Source organism: Dermacentor albipictus, chromosome 1 (assembly GCF_038994185.2).
Source record: "Dermacentor albipictus isolate Rhodes 1998 colony chromosome 1, USDA_Dalb.pri_finalv2, whole genome shotgun sequence".
Lineage (NCBI taxonomy): Eukaryota > Metazoa > Arthropoda > Arachnida > Ixodida > Ixodidae > Dermacentor > Dermacentor albipictus.
In genome coordinates, this window is record NC_091821.1 from 263,659,324 (window position 1) to 263,684,628 (window position 25,305).

At 48.6% G+C, this 25,305-nt stretch overlaps 2 protein-coding genes across 2 annotated transcripts in view; both read right to left on the minus strand.

Moving 5' to 3' along the window:
* The window catches only part of LOC135902910 (cell adhesion molecule Dscam1-like), a 121,481-nt gene extending 112,445 nt beyond the window's left edge, over window positions 1-9,036 (minus strand). Inside the window, exons 1-2 of the mRNA XM_070523469.1 lie at window positions 7,419-9,036; window positions 760-918 (exon numbers count right to left, since the gene is read on the minus strand). Coding sequence (XP_070379570.1) covers window positions 760-918; window positions 7,419-9,036 — 1,777 coding nt within the window. The remainder of the gene's footprint in view (window positions 1-759; window positions 919-7,418) is intronic.
* Window positions 9,037-17,583: 8,547 nt separating this feature from the next.
* LOC139046737 (cell adhesion molecule Dscam1-like) overlaps window positions 17,584-25,305 on the minus strand; it is a 171,624-nt gene continuing 163,902 nt past the window's right edge. Inside the window, exons 6-7 of the mRNA XM_070523540.1 lie at window positions 20,460-20,729; window positions 17,584-18,032 (exon numbers count right to left, since the gene is read on the minus strand). Coding sequence (XP_070379641.1) covers window positions 17,584-18,032; window positions 20,460-20,729 — 719 coding nt within the window. The remainder of the gene's footprint in view (window positions 18,033-20,459; window positions 20,730-25,305) is intronic.

The following is a 25,305-nucleotide window of genomic DNA, read 5'->3' on the forward strand; positions in this document are numbered from 1 at the left end:
GAATTGTGTGCACGATACCATTTGCGAGATATGCGCCGTCAAACTTGCGGTGAAAATGCACTGTGGTTCCACTTACTTTTTCAACAGAACGTCGTATTATGCATTCAAGCACAAAAGTAACTAGAACGCCAATGCATTTCTTAGCAAAATTCGGGAATTGATATCTCGAAACTGGTGTTATCCTGAGAATTTGTTCCAAGTGAAACCGCCTTGCGAACTCCCCGGCTAGAATTTGTAAATTGCAATATGTGCCGTAAGAGCACTAGTTTAGAACTTAATTAGTGATTTGTTGTTAATTAACCGAATATGTACTTCAATTTTTCGAGCATGTCCACTTCTTCCAGTAGACCAGCTCATGTACTAGAATTGTGCTATCTGCCACAGGCACTTTTTAAAAAATTTTGAAAGTATTCGCAGAAATACCCGGTTTAATTCACCATTTCATTAACAGGTCGGTGTGAGCCTTTGAGCCCCCATTATATGTTCAGGTTTTATGTAGGATTTTTTTTTTACGCATAACTGAGGTACGCATTGGTACTTTCATTCGGCGCATGTGCAACCTTTGCATATATTTTCACAAACATATCCGCGAAGATACTGAGCGGCCTATCCAGCAGTCACGCCAAACCCAGAAGGGTAGGAGAAGAAAGCTTCGCTTAAAAAAAAAAAGATAATGGGGATTCGGCACTGATATTGGCGCTGAACGCTTTGTAAATCTTGTCGGTGGAGGCGACCAAGCCTTTATATTGGCGTACTCACTGACAACGATGACGTATATGTCGCGCGTGGCCATGTCCCCTTTGCTGCCGACGGCAATGCAGCGGTACGGGCCCTGGTCTTCCTTGCGAGCTTCGTGGATAACCAGGGTGCCAGGCTTCTCCAGTGTGTGTCGGGACTCCTGCGGTAATGGCTTGCCATCTGCAAAGAGTAACAAGCAAAGCGTCTGGAACGGACACACTGAAGTTATTGCCACTGCTTCAATAACGATAGCATCTACCCAGGAATGGGGGATGCGCAGACTTCTTTATTCACGAGATGGAAACCACACAAAAGAGAAACTCCATCGTTTTCAGCGCGACCAGATGGTTCCGTTAACCGAGCAGAAGCGGTAACATTTAAGAGAAGCAAGACGCGCGGTAAATATTTTTCTTTACCGCAGCAAACGTGAAAGTGCTGGAGATCGCATTCAGCGTGTTCTGGAGCAGTGAAAGACGGCGCTTCTTCAGGTACATTTGGCCGCCCTAGCAGCCTAACAGTTTTATGAGTTAGTGTGGATAGTTACGATTTTCCCCCTCGTTCCAACACTTTCCACATGGACAAAGTAAGAGTAAACGTGGTGTCTGTACATGTTTGTTTGATAAATTGTACTACAAAATTACCACTGTCAGAGTCTAGAGCGAGTGAGCAAAAATTTTGTTGAGCTCTAGTAATCGTGTTTTTCTACGGCTGGGGCGGATTCTTCAGGGGAGTCTTCCTCCTTGTGCCTGCCCCGGAGATCTTCACCCGCTGCTTCTTCCGTCCTCTCTCGCAATGGTGGGCTGCTCTCAGTCCAGGGCTCCACTGGCTTCTGCTGTCCATTGTGCACGCCACGCTAGACCTAGCTGGTCTTCGCAGCAGTCGCTGGACAGCAGTTCCTCTCATTGCTCCGCACTTGGGTGTGATATGATTGGGACTACGTCAGTTTGTTTACATGCCCATGTTATGTGGCATAATGTGGGTTTGTCATTGCACTATGGATATTTGTCCTTATACAGTGTGTTAAGCACTATATACCTAGTGTTTTATGTAGTGTGTTAAAACTTAGCCCGTTAAGGTTGGGGTACGACCCTGTTTGCAGTTGTCTGAATGCGACAGCTTCTTCCCTGCTAAGGGACTTGTGCGGCGGGGGGTACCGCTTCCTGCTACCTCTGTAACTGTCTAAAATGGCCGAGCCCTCTTGGGGTACAGGCGCGGGTTCTTCGAGGCTGTCGACGTTGGACGCTCGGTAATTAGTGTACTCTCGAGCTATATCCTGTCCGCCTCTTGGTTCCTTCCCACCCCCGTGTGTTGCGGTGCCCATATGATCTTGTGTGTGATCACTTCGTGTGGTTCTGTGCCTGTGTGTTGTCGCGTTTCACAGTCTACTGAGGAGAGTAGTCGGAGTGCTCGGTGACTGATTATGCTATGCAAGTAGTTGCAGCAGGCTGTTTGCGAGTCCGAGAGTATTGTCAGCGACTGTCTGATGCGATAGCTTTCCGCTGCCGCTAGAGCAACCCTACTTCTTCCGCTTCGACTACCGTGCAGTCTTGTATCGAAACGCTGGTTCTCTCTCGTAGCGCCGAGTCGACCATCGTTGCTACTGTATTCTTGCTTCCCTTTGTCTGGTATATATGGATGCGTCCACATGTACACTGTTGTTTTTCGGGGTGCGCAAGTTTTCTGGAGCTATTCGGCCCTTGCCTCCCTGCGACCTATATAGAGGTTGGGGTCCATGTTCCTTGAGATTGGTGCTATTTTAAGCATGCTGCGGTACTCTTCTGGGATAGAAAATTTAGTTAGTTCCTAGAGGTCTGCGCATTATTATCATATTCTGCAACTAGATAACCACTCGCACTTTTTATTACTCGCTCAGCTGTCAGCCATGAAATATTGGCCGTTACCATCTGCCTCATTCCGAATAATCTCTATGGGGAAGTGTGGCGCCATAAAAATAAGAGATAATGAAAGAGGCTGGGTGAGTGGTTTAGTCACACCGTCAGTACTTAACAGAATGTGCACACGCAAATCACTTAGAAGCAAAATATAATCCATGAAGTTAGCGTCTGCAAGGCCAAAGTTTATTCTAGAATAGTTGAACTTGAATGTCTTTTGAGTCCCAGCACTGAGGAGCGCAACCTTGGTTAACTAGATCACTGAGAAACGTGCCGTTACTTTCCACCAGAAATGCAAGGTTATCAGAGGAAAGAAAATGAGCGATCAATTAAAAATACCTTCATCGATTGCAAGACTGGTCAAACCGATTGACCTACCCGAATCGACCCGACCCGACTTGATTTGAACCGACCGACCGACCGACCGATTTCAACCTGTACGTGCTTTTCCGTGGCAAAGATAAAAATGGCAATATCATAAGTGCATCAGGTAGATATACATCTTTCTTTGAAAGTAAAGGCATCGCTTTATTCTCAATGATAGGAGCTTCGTTTTGGCAACTTTACGGGCTATTTAATATGCAGTTGTAACGAAAATATTCTTATTTCGAGTGCTTTCTTTAACAGGAGGAAAAGCAAACAACAAGACACAAATTTACCCCTCGCAGTTCTGAGGATTTCAGCAGGTTCGTATATTTTGAGTTCTTGGGGAGAGAGTCATTTCGACAGCAACACGGAGTCGACACTACAAGAGCTGCAAGGCAATTGAAAACGTGACTCGGGAAGCCTCCGCGTGAGTTTGTCATCGGCATGACGGCCCTGTGCTTCACACGGAACGATACAGTCGTTGCGAAGCAGGTCACAAGGAAAGCAGCTGCATCGACCTCCTTTTGTTTGGCACAACTGGAACGTCTACAACAGGCTTATTTTAAGCTCCCCATACACAGATACAATGCATTTCTGCATTTCTCTTGCGTGAACTTAGTCGAAACGAAGACGCAGAATATACGTAGAGCAAGCACTGATGGCAGAGTTGCCTGAAATAGTCGCTGTAGTGGAGTTTACCTGTGGAATAAATTCATACATGGACAGACAGACAGACAGACAACGAACTTTATTTAGTCCTGAGGAGCTACTTTCAGGACCTCCTAACGGGAGGCCATTGTAGCCGCTGGCCGCGCCCACGTAAAGGACAGAACGCCGTGACGCTCCGCTCTTTCCTGGGCCCTCTGGATAGCCTGGGCTTGCTTTCGGAGTACCGTGCTTCTGATGGCCTCCTCCCACTCGGCTTCGCTGGAGAGGAAGTCGTTAGGCAACGCGGGACATCGCCAGAGCATGTGAGCCATTGAGCAAAAGGTTTCAGTGCAGTCAGGACAACTAGGGTCCACATCCGAGTAGATCCTACTGAGGAATCCCCGCGACGGGAAAGATCCCGTCTGCAGCATTCTAAGTGTAGCTGACTGACCTCTACTGAGCTTCGGGTGAGGCAGAGGATAAATTCTCCGACCAAGTTGGTAATGTTTAGTGATTTCATTAAATGTGAGGAGTGGATCGTTCTGCTGAGGCCCTTCCTGCCCCCTCCGGAGCCTCCAGACCGTCGCGGCGCGTTAGTTCTCGCGCACGGTCGTGGGCAAGCTCGTTGAGGTTTGGGAATCCCTCGAGAACGTTCGTCCCCATGTGTGCGGGGAACCACGTGATATAATGAAAACCGGAGCAAGCCCTTTTCTCTAAAATGGAGGCCGCTTCTCGTGCGAGGTTACCCGACTCGAAAGCTCTGATTGCGTCTCTCGAGTCGGTGTAAATGTAGGTACGCTCTGGATCACACAAGGCCAGTGCAACCGCAATTTGCTCTGCTATACTCGCGGTGGCCGCTCTGACCGAGGCCGAGGACCGAAGAACCCCCCGCCCGTCTACAACCGACAGCGCGAACACTCTCCTGTTCCCGTACTGCGCCGCATCGACAAAGACCGCGGAATCTCTGTCTTCCCTAACTTTCTTCAATATGGCTCGTGCACGGGCTTTACGTCTACCCTCGTTATGCTGTGGATGTACGTTCCGCGGGAAGGGCCTCACCAGGTATGTCGCCCGCGTTTCTCGTGTCAATGTTATACGCCGGTCCTCCATTATCCTAGGAGCCATGCCAACCTCGTCGAGAATTCGCCTGCCAGCTTGGGTCGACGATAGCCTAACCACCTGGGCAGTGACCTGTGCCTCTATGATCTCGTCTATGCTATTGTGCATACCGAGTTGATCTAGCCTGTCGGAGCTCGTGGCAATAGGCAAGCCTAGCACTTTCTTGATGCTCTTGCGCATGAGTGTATTTAATTTGGTCTTTTCCGTTTTTGTCCACACTAGAGCTGACGCCACATAGTTAATATGGCTCATGAGGAACGCGTTGTACATCCGAAGGAGGTTGTCTTCACCTAACCCCTTCTTTCGGTTGGACACCCTAGAAATTAGCCGCAACATATTCTCTGTTTTAGCTGTAACGTGGGTAATTGTTCTGGCATTACAGCCCCTCGCGTCTATGAGCAGGCCTAGGATCTTAACTGAGTCGACTCTGGGAATTTTCTGCCCATTATTCGCGTATAATGCCACGGGTAGCTGGTTGAGGGGTGTCAGACCCCGAACCCCTTGCCTTGCGGGTCTGTAAAGCAACAGCTCCGATTTACTCGTAGACAGCTTGAGACCCGTGTCCGCGAGGTAAGCCTCCGTCTCGTCCAAGGCCGCTTGTAGAGCTTGCTCCATTTCAGCGAGGGAGCCCCCTGGGCACCAGATCGTGATGTCATCTGCGTAAAGTGCGTGACCTATGCCCTGGAGGCCGCCCAGCCTATCTGATAGACCCTTCATGACGATATTGAAGAGCAGTGGCGAGATGACTGATCCCTGAGGGGTACCCCTAGCTCCCAATTCGTACACGCTCGACCGAATCTGCCCCACCTGAATAGTAGCAGTTCTATTCATGAGAAAGGACCTGACGAAGGCCTGGAATTTGACTCCCAGGCCTATCCCGGCCGTGGCTTGCAGAATGTATCTATGAAACACTGTGTCGAACGCCTTAGTGAGATCCAGGGCGAGAATCCCTCTCACGTCCCGGGTGCCGCTATCAAAGATTTGCTTCCTTAGCATTAGCATAACCTCCTGCGTCGATAGGCCGGGCCGAAAACCAACCATATTATGTGGGAAGAGGTTTTGGCGCTCTATGTACCCGGAAACCCGGTTCAAGATCGCGTGCTCCGCTACCTTGCCTATGCACGAGGTTAGTGATATTGGCCTCATGTTGTCCAAATGAAGAGGTTTTCCTGGTTTAGGGATGAGTGTCACTATAGCCGACCTCCATCTGTCAGGCACCTGTCCTGTCTCCCATACCCTGTTGACCTCCTTAGTAAGTAGTTCCACTGCTTTATCGTCCAGGTTTCGTAATAGCCTGTTAGAAACTTTATCCGGACCCGGAGCCGATCTGCTGTTTAAATTGTAGATCACCGCCCTGACCTCTGATTCTGTGAAAGGCGCGTCCAGTTCCTCTACCGTCGCGCACTCGATCTGCGGATAATCCTCTTCCTGCGTCGGCCCTATAGGAAGGTATCTATCCGCGATCGCATTCAAAAGTGACTCTTCACTGCCGCCCTCCTGTTTGTGCCGGTGTATGACTTTACTAAGTGTTTGCCTTTGATTATCCTTTGTCTGCGCGTCACCCAGGAGGTGCTTGAGGAGGTTCCACTTCCCTCCTGAGCGCATGGCCCCGTCTACTGCCGTGCAGACCTCGTCCCATTGTAGCCTATTGAGCTCCGCACAATATCTCTCAATCTCTCTATTAAGCTCCGCAACCTTTTTCCTCAGCCTACGATTTAACCTTTGTGTTTTCCACCTCATCAGAATTGACGATTTCGCCTCCAACAGATGCGCTAGGTGCGGATCCACTCTTGGGACCTCCGCTTCTGTTCGTACTACCTTAGTAGCCCTCTCGACGTCCTCTGTTAGCGATTCGATAGCCTCGTCAAACGAGGAAAATGTGCTCGTTCGCTCCTTCCTAAGTTTCCTGAATTCGTCCCAATCCGTGACCCGAAATACCCTGGCCGGTCGGGCTTCCACCGTTAATGTTACCGCTACTATGAAGTGGTCACTGCCCAGGTTCTCCTGCTTATTGGCCCACGTTACGTTACCTACGTTCCTTACACAGGCCAAATCAGGCGTTGTGTCTCGCGCGACTGACGTGCCCAGCCTAGTGGGGAACCCTGGGTCCGTTATTACCGAAAACGCAAGATCATCCAGGATCCTTGCCAGGTTCTCTCCTTTTACAGTCCGTCTGACGTAGCCCCATGCATTATGAGGGGCGTTAAAGTCCCCAGCAACTATCAGAGGAGAGTGTTTGGCTATCGAAGTCGCCTTCCTAAGCAGGGAGTTAAACGTCTGTCTCTGGTCCGACGGCGGGCTATAGACATTAAGCACAAAGACGCTCTGCTTGAGACGCCCGTGCGGTATAACCTCCACGAAAAGGGCCTCCATCTTACCCCGTCCAGAGTGGATTGGATGTTCAATAAAGGCTAGATTTTTTTTAATCATCGTAGCTAGTCCTCTGCCTCTCTCGTTCCTGACCGACACAGTGTTGAAGCCAGAAAGGGTAGGGTCGTCACATAGTGTTTCCTGTAATAACAAAATCTGCGGTTTTTCCACCTCATTCGCCAATAGTTGCCGTAGCGGAGCCTTGCGCCTTTGAAAACTAGCGCAGTTCCACTGCCATATTACCAGCTCTTTGTGATCGGCCGCCATGATGCTACAACAACATACCTTGCTCCACAGCCGGAGCAACCTCGGAGTGATTCACTGCCTTGCTTTGCGTTCGGACCTTGGCTTTGGCCTTAATCGCCGCCTTTTTTTCTAGTACGGTCACTCTTTGGACCAAAAGCTTTACGCTTTCCTGATTTTCTCTACTTATCCTAAGTAGTTCCTCCAACATCTTTCTTTGCTGGACCTCTCCCTCGGACGTTTCCGAGTCGCTCTCGTCGTTAGGAAGGGGGGCCTTACGTTTTGCTTTAGTGAGCCCTACGCGGGGTATATGTTCGACTACCTGTGGCGTCTGGTCGCACGCCTCTATTTCAAAGGACTCTGGGTTTGCCTTGGCGGTTTTGAGTCGGCGTACCTCCTCTCTAAGCTCCTTAACTTCCTTAAGTAATGCGTCCACGTGCGACCTACTACCATGCTCTGGCGAAGCCGACCGCGTTACCTCCGTGGGTCTCTGTAGCTCCTTCTTCTTCTTGCCTTTGACACGATCCGCCCAGGTAGGCTCCTCCTGGATCCGCACGCTGGACACCGAGCGCCCTCTTGATCTGGAGCGCTGCCTGATTGCACCGCGCTTCCGCGCAGCTGGCGTGCGAGAGCGGCTTCTTTCGGTGCTGCGCTCCTGCACAGCTGGCGTGCGCGAGCGGCTCCTGCCGCCCGCCGTGATGGCGTCGGTTCCCAGCTTCAGCTGCTCGGCGCGTCGACGCCGCTGCCGCCGTCTTCTTCTGACGATATATGGTACTTGAAATTTGTCCCTACACTCTTTGGCCGCTGTGGGGTGCGGGCCACCGCACAGCGTGCATTGCGGATCACACTGGTGATCTTCCGCCGGCGATCGTTTGCCGCAGGTGCGACACCACTTGCTTCCAGGGTTGGGACACACGTCAGCCCGGTGTCCCAGTCCTCCGCAACCGTAGCAGACTTCCGTGTGGCGTCGGTAGAGTGTGCAGCGAAACATGCTCGCGCCGCATGCCACGTAGTTGGGCACCCTCATTCCCTCGAAAAGTACCACCACCGCTGTAGTGTTCTTGATCCGCCTGGCCTCCAAAGCACCCGGATTCCGATTATTTACAATTCTCGCTCTGAGTTGAGCCTCGCTGACTTCCACGTCGACTCCTCTTATGACTCCTCTACACGTATTCTCGGGTGGAGCCAGGTACGCCGCCACCCTAAACGTGCCTTCACCGAGCCTGATTTGCTGCACTCGAGCGTACGCGTCCGCGTTTTTCTCGTGAGGAGTACACACGACAAAAATGTTCTGAACTCCGTTGGGGCACATCGTGTCCTCTTCGATTGCGGCCGGAGCCAAGGATGCTGCCATGGCCAAGGCTTGCTCAAAGCGTATTTTACTGACCTTGTTGACATTCAGGCCGTCGCGTGGTCTGACAATAATGCGAAAAGTGTCCCTCGGCAGCCGAGGCAGCCTCGAAGCAGCGGTGACGCGTCGTATCGCGTCGCGTGGTCCGGCGGTGCGGCCGCCGTCCCTCCGTCTGCTACTTGTATTTGCACCGTCTTGACCCGAAGAATATTCTTCCCTGCGCCTGCCGGGCCGGCGGCCGTACGCCACCTCCCAACCCGCGTCGCATGCCTCTTCTGGAGTAATCTCTTTCCCTTCGACAACGTCCATCCTGGATTCAAAGTCCCACATGCGCGGGAGTAGGCCTAAGCCTACCCTCGCCGTGTTTCAAACACTCGCAGAACGGCAAAATGTCCTCCTACCGACGAAAATCCGGTATCGGCAGAGTCCTCTTGACGTGCCACGTCGATTAAAGCATAACTCGCCCGGTTTCGCAGGGAGACCCACTCGAAAACATTGATGAAAGCTGGAGCCGATGTCAAAGCGCCCGCACTAGTAGACTTCTTCTTCTTCCTCCATTCATACATGGACCTTTTTTTTTTGTTTACACAAATTCATACATGGACCAATAGGACCATTGGTGTAGAAGTTCGTCGCTGAACTTAGCTCTATACTCGATAATTGCACTCGAAACTCAAATTATTGAAATTTTACAAAGTACAATGTAGATTCCGGATGAACAAAACTCTGATAAATGAAACCTCCTTATAACCCTATTTTATTTTTACAATTTAGTAGAAGCACTTTAGCTCTGCACTTGGCGTAAACTGTATGCTAGGGCGAAAGGTTTCTCGATTAGTAATGAGCACCATATGTGCGTTATCGCTAAGCATTCTTCAAACCATTAGGTCAACGGGCACTAGTTATCATAGAAAAGGCCATTTCTGAAGAAAGACGAACAATACCCATGGCAGCAAAATGACTTCGGCGGTGGACGAATGTGTTATTCGATACACATCGCGCGAAGTTCAGCTGCACACTGCTTGCGGCGAATTCATAAATAATGCGAATAGGACAAAGCCTTTTGTTATCGCACTTACCTTTGCGGACAGCAGCATATCAGGAACGCTATGAATTTTGCCTGCAGTGACAGTTGGTGAAACGGAAGAAAATTTCCGTCTCCTTTGAGTTCCATTCGAGCGGAACGTATAGTTGCAGAACATTGTGGCCTCGTTTAGCTTTCACCAGCATAACGTTAGTACATTTCAACGCAACTTAAATACTGCGTGGAACTGCCAAGATGCGAGCTTGAGAACGACCCCATAACATGCATCCGCTAGCTAATATGTGTTAAGAGAAGTGAAAAATGAACTGCAGCCAAGTTTTCCTACGTGGAATAAATACATAACCGACTGCCTAGAGTGCAGAAAATGCTGAGAATTTCCGCACAGAGGTTTCTTTTTCGCATTGCTCATTTGCATAAGGAGTTCATAGGACGCACGGGGGTCGAGAAACGTAAACACGCTCGAGGAAGTTGGCGTGAAAGTAAAGTAAACGCGTTCGCTTCAGTTATGCATACGAATTTTATTCTCCGTCGAGCATCGGGGCGCGGGTAGGGTGGAGGCTCGGAGAGTGGTGTTCTTGCGTAGAGGAATTCGGGACAGAGCCGAGGTAAATCGGGCGCCGCGGAGGGAAAGAACGAGCGGGGACAGTCAAACTTCGCTTCACTCCACGAACACCCGACGGCTCTCCATCAATACGTCCAAACGTCGGGGTGGAACGCTGCACAGGCTGACACTTTAATGCATTTCAATCACGCCAGAGGGTTTCCGCGGCATGCGAGAAGGAGGGCCATGTTTCTCAGCAGCGAGACAAAAGTTAGGGGGGGGGGTACAAAAATAGAAATCTCGAAGCGTACATAGGAGCGCGTGCCCTTCCTCGGCCTCTTCAGAAACAAGGTGATCGGCGAAAGAAAGCGAAAAAAAAAGAAAGAAAGCGTAGGGAGGTGAAATGCAAAAAAAGGAAGGAACTCGATTTCGTTAATAACGCAAACACCGCTCGGACACAAAGCCGAACAGAATCGAAACTGGGTGCGCCGCCGCCGAAACGAAAACGTCATCCCCGGCTGTGCCGCGGGCTGCACGACAGTGGCGGGGGGGGGGGGGGGGGGCAAATCATATTTCAATTACGAGTCCACCTTGGGGCGCTCCAGCCAGTGCGGCGCTGAAAGGAGCTCATTTTCTCGGTTGCAGAAGCAGCAGCGGCAAATTTCGCTCACTAGCCGGTCGAACAACACAAACCGATAGCTGCACATTCGCAGAAATGAGACCGCGCGAAGAGTGCATGGCAGCGGCCCAAGCAACAACCTGCTGGATGCAGCTTGGTAGAAAAGAAATTGTTTTCAAGTCTTGCGTTTTATTATTTCTTTTCCCGCTTTCCCGATCCAAGCCCACTATGGCGGCCAGTATATTGACAGAAAATAATGAAAAGTTTAATTTGGTCCACTCCGACTCCTCTCTCGTACTTCAATCAGATTTTCGTTTGTTGTTTTCTGCTGTGAAGTCTGGAGATACCTTCAAACCACTCCACCGTATTGCAGGCCCCGAGTAGTGATAACATTGGTTTTTTTTAAAATCCTGCTGCAGTAGTTGCCGCCTGCCGCTTTTTTCTTCCCTCTCGGCTTTATTCCACAGGGAACGGTGCCTCCGACTAAGAAATAGACACGAGTGCTTTCGAAACGTATAACTACGCAATATATAGACTCTCAATGCAACTGTCTCTATACAGAGGCGTAGTATTCATCGATACGGAGTCACACAAAAAAAAGAATCGCGAGTCAAAAAATGAATATCTTGGTTTCTATCTTCGGCTTAGCTCATTACAGAGTGCATTGCGGCGTTGGCTGGCGCGTGTTCATACCGTGACACTGCGCCCGCTTGAGAATAACATGTAATAATCAAGTCACGTCAAGCAAACGTATCAGCCGTTCCTCCTACGCCCGGAAAGTTGACTGTCGCTATGTAGGAGCAGTGGACTACGCCGCGCTAGCGATGCTCCTTTAAAGCGTGCTGCTTTTAGTAAAGCAATGAACGTACGAGCGCGTCTTGTCCCTTATGTTCGTCAGTGTAACACTAAGCGCAATATAATCATGAACGTTCTGCTTTTATTTTAGAGCTTTCGATCAGATCGTAAGCTGGCCACGGTGATTCTGGCTTTAAATGTCTGTTATAGTCGACAAGTAATGAGGTTACTTTTGGCGTTGTGTTGAATTACGTGCGCTCCCTGGCATAACCTGGTGAAGAGCACGCATTTCTAGAACTACGAGGACGCTTAATCGTGTCTGTAGTTGACTGTATATTTTCTTTCTGCTCGCAATCCATAGCGAGGCTCATATGTTCAGAAAATTATATATACCCGCATCGCTCTAATGGCTCGGATGTGTAATATTGCTCAAGGGCTGACAGGTTTCGCTTTAGCTGACGCATAGCTTCCTGTTTATTGGCTGCTTATGTACTCACAGGACCTACTGGTATACTAACAGAGTCGTCAGTAAAAACATGTGGAGAGAAATGATGGGCCGCTTGCGGAAAAAGGAAAGAAGGGAGCAAATTAACCGCTGGACGGTTATTGTTATTATTATGCATCAACAGACAGAGCCGCTAAAAGCACAGCTGAGCGAACGAACTTTGCTGAAATCGATGTAACTTGAAGCAGCTGATTGGAGAACTACTAGCGTAAGTAATTAATTATTAGGAGCTCTGCCTTGAACGTTTTTATCAATGTCCACCGAACAAAGCGAAGTTCGCTGAAAGTGATCGCGAAAAGCCGTAACTGCACTGTTTTTCTGTACTGTTTCTTCTTTTCTTGTTCTTTCTCTCTCTCTCTCTCTTCAATTTTTTTCCTTTTCAGGCACGGGAGTTGGGATCTGGCCGCAGAAAGCAACGTCCTCTTCGTGTATCGACAAGAATATCAGAGACACGCTTGGTCCATCTACTTTCATCAAGTGCAGACGTGGGCGAGGGACACAGAAACAAAGATAGGAAAAAAAAAGAAATATCCTCATCGAACAAGCATTGTGGGCCAAAGCAATGAAATAGATTAATTACCCGCGCCGGCATGTAAAGATTCTGAAAACTGTTCGACATGTGTGCATTGATTGCAACTTCCAAGGTCTCCGCTAATAATAAGCATACATAATTTATTTCGAGCTCGGGAAAGTGCCATTTAAAATGCATTAGAGCAGATTTTAATCCGCCGTTGGACAGGGACACTGTTTTGCCCCAGGATGAACACAGATGTAGGTAGGGAAACATTATATATATATATATATATATATGTATATATATATATATATCAGTGAGAATGTGCGCTCGCATTGCAGTCCAGCGAAGTGAAAGTTTTGCTGTGTAAAGTTTAGGCAGACAAAGCAGGAGCTACAATAGCGATTCCAATTTTCGCACGTGAAAATGTCTTATGCTAGAAATTTCCTTGCGAGATTTAAAGCTTCACTTAAAATAGCGCGCGTTCTAATGAAATTGCATACATTATAGAAAATATAAACATGTCCATAATTAATTATTTCCTCCTTTCTTTCTTCACAACGTCAGCGCAAGAACTGAATTTCCTCGCCCAATAAATACACGGCTTAAAAACGATGAGTGTATAGAGGGGTGGTTGCGCGTTCCATGTTCAGACTATACGTACTATTTAGGTCGAGATCAGATGGCTAGGCGGTGTATAAATACCATTTGTTTTGTTTTATCAGATATATTTGGCCTGTATATTTTGTTCTCATTGGTGCAGGTGTTTCTGCTGTTACACTGAGGCACCGACGTGCACCTTTGCTAGTAGAATACACAGGAACGAACTAACTAGACCATCACAGGTATGCTGTCCAACGCGTCCAACTACTTATCTTGATCTGGCGAGAAAACAAAAAAAGAAAAGAGACTGCAATGAAATAACAGATGGTTTAAGAAGTCGTTAAGCAAGAAAAAGTAAAAAAAAACGCATTCTTTGACTGGTTATTGTTAGGAAATGGTGGGAAATGTCAGTGAACAGGAGGGAGCTGGCTAGCGCCATATTCTCCGATCGGCCGTCATAGCCAGTAAATGACGCCGAAGACTCGAGCAAAAGAGTACAGTGCAACTATTATGGTTAGCAAAAATATATGGTTAGCCAGCATTACGGTTTGCCGCCGTTATGGTTAGCCACTATTATGGCAAGCCTTATGCTTAGCCAACATTATGGCTAGTAGATTGTACGCTATTACAGGAACGTATTACGGAGTTAAAAGTGAACGGAAAACACACGAACCGAGAGCCGTGCGTATTTTCTGCGCGATATTTATGCGTGGTTCAGTAAAAAATCAAATCTGGCAGAATCAATCTTATTGTAAATGTCGAAGTCATTGCGATTAGCATTGAAGTAACTTGGGTAACCATGTATGTGCCACTGAAAATATGGCGCGCTGCAATGAGAAAAAAAAAGACACTCTAAATTTCTCCGATGTTGGCCAGAATCGAACACACGTCACACGGGTCCCTCAAGTACAACAACACGACGCTTTAGCAGGCTGCACCACAAACACAATGGGTTTGTACTGCTTTTCAATGAACATCTCGCAATCACTGAGCATGTACCACTGGGTGTGCGGCAAGCGAGGGAACAACTCTCAGCGTTCGAACGCAGCCTCGCTTCTCGTCTTGGAAGCCACGCGCAGTCTCCTCAGCGGCGCCACTAGATCACACAGCAGGTCCAGAAAGAAGCGCGAGCCCGACTGGCGCACGACGCGCTTCTCAGCGTTCGCACGCAGTGGTTTGCCAAGCATTTCGGAGGCCACGCTCAAGCTTCGCGGCGGCGGCGCTAGACGGCGCCGAGTGTGCTTAGGGAAAATCCGCGTCGTATATGTATACACAGACAATCACGTCTGAATGTATATTCACACACGTGCTACGGCGCGGACTTTGACCGAATGGAGCTCGGCTGCATGCACGGCCTCGTATACAGACGCGTCTGCGCGGTGGAAACGCGGTGCTTCGCTGCGTTGGTTCATTATTAATCGCATTAACGTCGACATTCATCGTGAGATGCGTTCTGGCGGAATCGTTCCTTCCGTGACGGAATATTTTACAATCTTTTCTGAAGTTTGAACGAAGGGAGCCTGTGGAAATTGTCATTTCTCAAAGAGGAAAGACTTGCGAAGTGATAACTGCATAAGGCGGAATTAGGAAGCGCCCGTCGGGGCAGCGCTTAAAGATGTGCTTTTCCGCAGTGCGTAATCGCAATTTTCAAAGTACAGCAACCAAATGTAACGGGAGCGCTAAGGTGTACATAAATATCTGTCAGGTGCAAGAACTTTCCGCGAAGCCGGAGGTCGATCGGTTTCACCGACTATAAACAATTCTGCAGATATAATTGCGCGTTGTTCGGTGCCCGCGATTTCTATGGTTTGATTGCACCATGCACCGGTGTGCCGCATCACTGATTAGTTCACTGATTGTCGCGAAGAGTGATTTAGATCATTGGTTTCGTGATAAGGGGGATATGAAATTTTGAAACTTTACGCTGTGAAGACAGGGCGCCGCATACTGGCGTACGTAGCGGGAAATGCGAGTACTATAAACATAATTTTACAGCGCGTAATAAAAGCACGAACAGCAGTATTAAAAAATTGACCTTCCGAATATAGCGGACTGTCAGGTACCGTAGCCTCTTCAAAATTAAACTGATAACTTAGGGCTAAATAATTGAAGCGAAGCGCATCATCGTACACACACAAAACCTGTGCGGCTGAAAGAAACATATTCTTTTCTTGATAAACATGTTGGTGGAGGTATTTAAAAGTTAGTGACTGATGCTGCTGAAATATTTTCCAGTTTTGCAGCTTGTCCGCACAGACCAAGCACAATGCACAGGCATCGTTAGCTCGGCCGGCAGTTTCAGCGGGTTGTGGCGGCGCTGAAAGCCAAGCACTAGCCGTGCGCGTAAATCGAGTAGGAAAAAGAAGCAAACAGGCGTAATTTTTGGTCGTGTTCGGAAGACAAACGGGTGCAGAAAAGATCACCGTGCGTCGATGAGACGGGTGACACACATTCCAATGGGGCGGCCGTCAACACGACAAACGTATGCACACGTCCGGTCAGCCGTCAGAATCGCGATTCCCTTGGCACATTGCTATGCTGTTGTGAATAAAATTGTAAATGCGGGTATAGCTTAAAGGTAAACGCGCGTTCTTCTTCAAGCGCATATGGCGAGAAAAGGAGAACGAAACCAGACACAGCAGCCGGCAACCGACCTTCTGCCCTCTTTTGCTGCCTTTTTACCGCTTTCCTCCGGGCAGCCATTTCCTTAGTCGGTGTTAGAGAATGGAGAGCGAAGGGGCTCAAAGAAAGGATCTCTGGGGCGGACAGAGTGCGCCTCTGCGACACCGTGTAGCGCAGCTCAATTCCCGACTCTCCACTAATACGCGGATCCCTTCTTGGAGGCGCGTAACGAGAGGAGAGCAAAGCTGCGGGGCACTCCTTAATATTTTCTTGTTTTCTCTTCGTCTGCCGAATATTTTGCTTTTGCATAGCCCTGAACTCCCGGCATATCAGCGCTACGGACGAATGCAAATTTCTCTCCTCCAACCGCCAATCAGACGAAAATGGCAGGGCGAGAGGAAGCGCGATTAGAATTGCAAAACGCTCATCGCGATCCTCCCTTTTTTTGTGTGGCGGCCATTCGCAAATTTCAGTAATTTTGTTTTGTTTTTGTTTCTCGCTGTCTCGTATGCGAGTCGACTTCTATGTAGCTCTGTTCTGCTGCACGCCATTTTAGGTCCATCCGGACCACGAAAGACCGACAGCTCTAGTAACTTTGCTGTCTCGGTTTTGGGAGTAGCGCGAATAATTTGTCACCCCCTCTTGCGGCCTGCCAAAATCCGGAGGTGATCCGATAAAAGAGCCAAAAAAAAATGGCGGAGCGACGGCGATAAGATAAATCGCGCGTATGGTAGAAACGCTACTCTTTGTAGAGGTGAGCATGAAGTGACGAGGCTGGCGTAACCGCGAGTAAGTAAAAGTCAAGGCAAAGGCGAAAGCAGCAAAACAAAACCGCGCAGGATGGGTCTACTGAAGCGAGAGAACGCTTTCGCCAGAAGTGCCAGCTATCGGGATCCCAGCGTGTCGGCCTGTACTCGCTGAAGACGGTGGGAGGGCGCGCGAGGCCATATGTTTTAAGTAAAGAGCGGGATGCCTTATACGCCCTCAAAGTAAACACGTTAGGTAGCAGGAAGACGGTAAGGGAAGGCTTCGTATAAATTTATATCTCAATGCGCGCCTCGGCGTGAACCGAAATTTCGGCAAACGGGTGTTTCCCCGGTCCCTGGAACGAAGCACGATGCGTTCGCTCGGTTCTTTCAGCGCCGCTCTGCTCGCTCCTCGGCTTCTGCCGTTCGTGACGTTGAGAGAATCCGGCCTGCAGCAGGCGGTCATTTATTCTCCGCGCTGCACCCGAACCACGGAGCATGGAGGGGATTTGGAACGACGCAGGTTAAGGAGAGCGCGCTTTGGAGCGGAATTGCATTACTCCGGCGGCGCGCGGCGCAGAGAAGTAATACTTTATTGCCGAGGAGTTTTACGTTCCAAAGCCGCGCCCGGGCTGCGAGAAACGCCGTGGCAGGGAGCTGCGCACAAATGTTGACCACCGGTGACGCTTTAAGTTGCGAGATAATTTCCGTACTCGCGTATTTTTGCATGCCGTCTACACGGAAACGCTGCAGGCGCGCAAGAGACCGCGCCGACTCGACGACTGGGCGGGTTTTGCCGTCTCCATTTTCACCTGTTACCCGCGTCCGCCTCCTCGTAAGCAGAGCACCACGGGGTTGAGCTGCTCTCAGAAAATGCGCGAGTGCACTTTGAAAACACACTCGCCTCTCTCGACGTGCACGGCATCGATGGGGTGTCCCACGACGGGGCAGGTGAGGGTGAGCGGCCTGCCTGCCACCACGGTCAGGTTGCGCGCGGGCCGGATGAACGGCGGCCCGGTGACGCTCAGGCGCGCCGTGTGCCGCGCGGCGCCCACCTCGTTGCGCGCCACGCACGTGTAGTCGCCGCCATCGGTGACGGCGAGCGCGCTGATGTTGACGTAGCTGACGACGAAGGCGCCGTCGGGCTGCACGAAGTCGCCGCGCTGCACGTCCCGTCGCTCGGCGAGCGGCTCGCCGTCCACCAGCCACGAGACCTGGGGCAGCGGCGACCCGGTGGCCGTGCAGCGCAGGGACACGCCCTGGCCCGGTTCGTGCACCTGGGCCGTGAACACGTCCGGCAGCGCGGGGGCCACCTCTGCAAGCACGCGTGGTCCGTCCGTCACTCGTAGCCGGTGGCAAACACGGGCTGCTCGTCTCGACAGATACCGACGATGTCGGGTTTTAGTGCGCTGCTTGACTCATGTCAGATTGACTGGCAGATTTATGTGTGCATGACTTCTCGTTGCTAGCGGACGATAAACCAGCAGGCCTGTCATCGCTTGACGGAAAGAAAGTGCAATGGCGCCGGCAGATTTATTTCCTCAGGTGCTATAACGTGACGCTATTCCAAACTTTTTTATTCCAATTCTGCAATCAGCCCTCCGCGATTGGTCAAAAACTTTTTAACCGCCCCCACTTCGCCTAGCTCCCCATCTGATATGACGCGTACACACTGATTATGCATCATTGGACCGAACAAAAAAAAGTTATTTCTGATTCGAGGCCTTTTAGCCATTAACCAATGGCTATTGGTCAACAGTTTTTGGACTGCACCCACTTCACCTGCCTGTCACTTGACGTCACGAGACCGCGAAAACTCACCGCGTCAGAGTAACATGTACACGTTAAAGATGCAATAATATGCCGAACAAAACCGCTTTTTTTTCTGAATAGCAGCAGGCGGCCCCGTTCCGAAGGGAATAAAAGATGGCTGCCGCCAATCGCTCGGGCACTGGCTACTCGCACCTGCCGGAGAGCATGGGTTTATTTGCGTATAATAAAACTTTTTGCGTGGTTGTGTAACGTTTTCCAGCACTTTCGGCATGTTTATGACTTCGCTCTGCCAGCTCTTCCTTGCTGAGGATCCGTTTTAGCGGCATTCTTAACCTTCTGTTGCACGCCGCCGCGGTTTCCGACCAGCCACATCAAGCCAAGTAAGGGAAAGCGGACCTATCGCAGACGCTGTCACTACTCTCTTCATCCGGTTATCAGTTTTCAATGCACTGGCTCGGCCCCATCGAATCGCTCTCCAATTGAGCGTGCTCCTTACCTCTTGTAAGCCAATTAGATAAGACAAGCCGCTCAGTGTAGGCAATGTTATTCGTTTTTAAAGCAAACAAAAGTGACCTCCTATAAACGAGGAGAGCGTTTGATTGGTCTGTTCAGACAACCCTGCGGGTGACCGCCCGATGCATGCGTCGGCGGTTACGTGAATTCGACGGCAGGAGATAGGAACAAAAACATATTGAAATAGTTTTACGTTATAGGGCCCCTTGTTTCATACGAGGATGAAAAGAATTTATAAAATCATGTTAATGTGCCACCAGATTTAGGTGGACTTAAGGTGATAGAACACGGGCACGACAGGTAGCCGAGTCGATCTGCTCAATCATCTCTCTTCTGTAGGTGGCTCTAGCCGTTCAGGGCGACACTTGTCCTTTTCTCTATGCCACTGCCTGCTGTACAGTTGGAAGATACAGCGATCGAAATCAAAGGCTACATGTTTATAAAGGCTGTAAGATATAACAGAGGATATCAGAAAAAACGTGAGCCGCACATTGCGGTAGATTTTTATTGAGTTCCGCACTAGTCATGACCCCGCCGTCTAGAGTATTATCAGTTTGGTCTTTGTGAAAATTTTCTTATAAATTATCAGGTGTGCAAATTTTAGGAAGTGTTCCGGCAGGACAGATTCCGGATTAAATCCGTGCTGGGTTTTACAGATTTTATAGTTCTTTAGATAAAAATTGAATTAAAACCGACCGTAATATCTCGTTTGGCGATATTTCAGCCTATCAGTAGGCAACAGTGATGCTCCTCTTGTCTGTCCTCTGTGTATGTATGAATTTGGGGCCTTCTAATAGCTACGGTACTGTGTGCCAGAATATAAGGGTAGTGTGCCCACTGCGCACCAGCGGCAACGGGGACAGGTGAAGCCGCCGACGGAGCTATACATGGAAATCGACACTGCGACGCCTGACGTGCCACAGGGAAAGCGTATATTGCGACACATGCAAAGAAGAGATGCCGCGGACATGCACAGCTAGCACCGCGGCGTCGAACACAAACAGAAAGGACGTGAACGCGGTCGCGGACGCTACACTGATCTCGACGGTCCGACGCCGCTCTTCTTTGCATGTGTAGCAATATGCGCTTTCCCTGCGGCACACCAGGCATCGCAGCGTCGATTTCCATGTATAGCTCCGTTTCCAAGTTGACATCCGTGGCTTCACGCTCCCGTCGCCGCTGAGCACACTACCCTTATATTCTAATAGACCGTAGCTGTGGTTCATCAACTCGCCCGAAAATCAATACCTATAGGACATCGGTAGTTGTAGAGTTGAGCTACTGCCGACACGCCATAGGATGAGGCCCTGTGGAGTTTAAAGTGTTTGACGCGACAACCTGCGTGATGTGACCTGGCGTTCTACTATTGCTCGGTAGCTAGACCCGGAAGTTGTGCACAACCGACTCGTCTGCCGGGGAAGCATAGAGAGCCCGCTCTCCGTCGCACGTGTTTCACCTTCGATGAGCAGCAGGGCGTGCCCCTGCGCCGAGTCGGCGTCGTTGGCGACGAAGCACTGGTACATGCCGGCGTCGGCGCGCCGGAATCCGCTGACGTGCAGCACGAGCCGCCCCAGTTGTCGCACGCGGTGGTCGGTGAGCAGCGGCCGCTGGTCCTTGAGCCAGTGGACCGAGTGCACGGGTCCGCCGGCGTACGTGCAGTTCACCGTCACGTCGTCGCCGCTGCGCACCGTCAGCCGCTTGGGCATGATCTCGGCCCGCAGGGGGGCTGCGCCAGAGAGAGAGGAGAAAGCGGCACGAATGTCGCGCACTGCGGGATGGGGGACACGTCGACACGCACCGCTGTCGTCGCCATTAAGTCGCGGCACACGGCGACGTATGAAATCACCACCTATGAACGTCGATATATTTTACAAAAGAAAGTCAAGAAAGGCAAACGTATTTGATCATGAATTATTGCGAAAAAAAATTAAAAGAGGAGCAACGTTTCTTTGTTTGCCTCCAAGAGTGGCTCATACCAGCTATGGACGATTGACCAACAATCGGGTTAGTTAAGAAAATGATCATACGATCCCTTAGCAGACGCACTATTGAGAAATTTCGATAGGTAGAAAGAATGAAGTCAGATAAAAATTTCAGAACTTAGTGAGGAAATAGTCCTGATTCAATTATATACCTTAACACAGCTGCACGAACATACCTATGATAATGCCCCAGAGAAGAGACTCCTAAACACGGCATATCGGGAATCGTTATATTCAATCCAGCACCATGAAATTTTCCTTCTAAAGTGTGTTTTCTTAACGATGAAAAACGGCGACATGGTGGGAAGTAGTTTTCTATTGCCTTATCCTCACTACAGTATGAGCACAAGGAGGAGAGGGTCAGACCAAATCGATGCAGATTATAGTTTAATGTAGGCATTTGCCATCAGAATTTGGTAAACAGGATTTCAACTTTTCTATTCCAGCAGAAGTTTCTGCTCCAAGGAAATAGGAGGTGTCGGCAATCAGTTAAATTTGTTAATTATAGGTTTCAAGAGTTATGCATGACAGCACGTCTCCTGAACCTAGCCCCAATTATGAAAGCAGATACAGGAAAGTTAGAAAGAATTGGACCACTAAGCGCCGCTCTCGCCAAGCTGTCTGCTAATTTATTCATAACTAATCCTTTATGACAAGGCACCCATACTAATCTAATTAGTGTTAAATCCGAAGGTAATAAACAATGAAATGTACGTGAAAATTGTGAGCGACTATTTGCAGTGAGAGCTGAACATAAAGAATTCGCTATTATTACAACTTCGGAGATTGATAAGTTCACTTCTCGTTCACTTCTCGTAAGTTTTGCCCCTGTGGGACTCAAATGTTTTCACCATGTGTCGGTTGCGTTCATTGTCTCCGGACATACGGATGCACCTCCCGCCTGGATTACCACGACGTGAACAGACCATGCTCTACCGTCTGTGGCTAGGCGTTGCCTTTACAAACGCCTATGCTTTCCTCATAGGAATGGCGAACAGCCCCACGTGCGACACATGTAACATCGACGAGACGCTCGCACACATTATCTGTGTCTGCCCGCGATACAGTGCCGAGAGACAAGTGATGTGCAGTGTACTGGACCAGTTGGACAATCGTCCACTTTCAGAACTAAAAGCTTTAGGCCAATGTTCCGAAAGACATCCGCGTTGAAGGCCTTACACGCGCTAGTAAGGTTCTTGCGGTCTACGGGGCTTCACGACAGACTCTAAGAATGCCGCCCCCTACCGCTCTGTATTGTACGCGCTTTGTTCGTGCTTGTCTCCCTTTCTATCTTCCCCTTCTACTCTGTATCTCTTTTTATCCCTCTTCACCCTTCCCCCTGCGCAGGGTAGCCAACCGGAACTACCTCTGGTTAACCTCCCTGCCTTTCTCTGCATTATTTTCTCTCTCTTGGCACCTATAGGACTAAGATATTTTTATTCAATTCCTGTTTAATTCAATCTAAAATATTACAATCTGCACACCCCTGGAGATAATTAAGTGTGGGTTTCAAGAAGAGAGGGGTGGGAAGAGGGTGTTTTTGGTGCTTCTCTCCTGCATAGTTTCCCCACGGCTGTTTTAAGGGATTTAATTACGATTATGCACGAACCATTCTTACATCTGCTAACTCTAGAATCAAATGTGTTCCCAACCATCAATCAAACTTCTGACTTAACTAACCAAACCATGCGAAGCACGCGGTTTACCGCGGTTTTGAACATCCAGAAATATCTATATATACATTTTGCAGAGCGATTAGTTAGCTAATTAGTTAAGTTTTGCTAAACTTTTTAATTATGCATAAAACAGAGCTGCACGCATTATTTAACGACTTCAGTATGCCGTGTGGCAACCCATGCGGTGCCGTATAATGCCGTCGGGCAGCCCAAATGGAAGGCCTTTCACAAAGTGCGTTAGCGTGTCCAGAAACGATCAGATTTTGTTGTCTCTTCGAAATTTTCCTTTACGCCATAATATTTATTTCAAGTCTCCGAAGGAAGTCCACTAAATAAAAAGATGATGTCACTACGCCTTTACTCGCCTGGAATGTAGCAACCAACATAGACAGACAGCTAATACGCCAACAACGCCATTGGAAGATGAAAAACCGCTATGTTAGCAGCCAGCAAACCCGCAGGCTGAGGGCCAAAGCCGATTGAAGCTCTCTTGTTCGCTTCATTCGTGGCAGCCGGAGGATATGATTCGCTGAACCCACACATCAGAGCGCTTTGACCCAACCAGACATGTGCCAAGTGACCCCATTTTTTTTTTATTTCGCAGGCTTTCTTTAGAACCCGGAAAAATGAATCAAATAAACGATACGCTCATGGTAGCTACTACACTGCGCGTTTTCGAACGCACCGGCATCGCCACTTTTGAATATATTACTTAATCTCTAATATGATTGCATAAAATGTCACGTAATCTTTAAGAAGCAGTTTGCTAGGAGAGCTGCATAAGTATTCTGAGTCGTTTTAGCTGACAACGTACTATGTAGTCTGTCTCACACGTGCACGAAGTAGCATTTTACTTCTAAGTTTGATTGAAGTCATGCGAAGCAACCTTAAGATGTGCAGCATTTGCTCACTTATGCACGCCGCGAAAAATTGGTGGCCAAACTGACAAACTGCGTTCTTCTGTATCTTATTATTTGCTTTGTTGTTGTTTCTACTGCCTCCTTAATTTTTCGAGCCATTGAAAGCTTGTCAATGCCTTCCCTTATGTAATGCCGTCGGACCTTTAAGGTGAAAATAAACGCAAGGAAATGAAATTCATGGTACGGAGAGGCAGGCGTGCAAACTCGAACACAAGTAGGAGACAAGGAGAACCAAAGACCAATATGTGGCAACTAACGAATTTCTAAGGAAGCTAATGAACCCTTCCTTCGTGGTTAATGAATTAGCTTCGTCGTGAGGACCACTTTACACTCTGGTTAATTGAAGAGCGCAAAATATGGTTCACCGTGAACTGTAATACGCGTCGTTTCGATACCTTCGTCTGATTTGCTTCATCTTATGCGGATTAGTTGGAGCAACACAGAACACTTCCTGCCCTCTTTTTGTACTTCACGTTCTGAGCAGCCAGACTCCTCGTTTATTTTCGTCCCTAACCTTTATATGCTAATGTGGCTAGGCACAATCCTTTAATGCACTTGAATGCAGAAAAAGGGCTGTCGAATTCGTACAGGATGACCCCTTATGTAGTCAACTAATGCACGTGACCATAAATTTTGGCTCCCCGCGAAATTTATTTTTTAGTCGTAGAAACTTTAAGAAATTTGATGAATATTCCACTAATACTAAGACCAAATGCTTCTGATGCTTTTAAGTTTCTGCTAACTTTTTACAATCATTAATGAAATATGTCATCACATATTTTCTCGTTAAAAATTCTTTTGTGGCTCTGCAGCATCAGAAATTTAAAACTTTAACTGCTCAGACAGAACTCCATACAAATAGTTGGTAAGCCCAGACGTTCAGCTAACTTTCCAAGCTGCTGTGAGATCACTATCAAGCTTTTTAACAGGAGTGTGGCCCTGGCATGCTTATACGCCCCGTCCCTTCATTTCCCTGTTGAAGGAAATGCAAATTGTATCAGGTAATATCGCTATCACTGCCCTCTGGGATAATACGCCAACTTATGCTCTTTGCGCCTCATTTATAGCAATAAAAAGCAACATTCGCCTCTTAATAATTTCCTACTTGTCGGCGTTATTTGCACAGTAAGCGAGTTGTTCTTATTAAGGAAAAAGTATTATAGAGGAATCTTACATTGCGTGACATTCCAGCTATGCAGGTGATATTTCATGGACACCCTATGAAAGCAGCAAAGAATTACATGTACGCTTAATATTATTTCGCCATTTTTTTAAACGCACCTAAGAAGCGCCTTTTTTTCGAGAGTCTCATGGTGAATACAGATATCGCGCTTTATCGTAATGCAGCCGCCTGTAATTAGTTTCTGTCTCATTATACTTTCATTAGAGCCTCGAGTGGGACACCTTTAACCTTTAGCTCTCGTGTACTAGCCTTGGTTTAGGGAAATGTATCACTGCTGAATATGCAACAGGAAACTATTTTTCTGAAAAGCGTGTCTGAAAAGCATTGACAAAGCGCTAAAACGCTGCAAATTTTTAAACACTGCATTTATTTTCAAAGAGGAGCTTTCGTTGCCTCTCCCCTGCACTTTTTGGGTGCTGCCGGCTGCTGTCTTAATGAGTAGACAACTTGGGTCATTGGGTATGGGGTCATTCTTGGCCGATCCCCCATAGTGAGCTTGTGCCATTGTGACACAAACGTTATCAAAGCCTTAAATGTATTC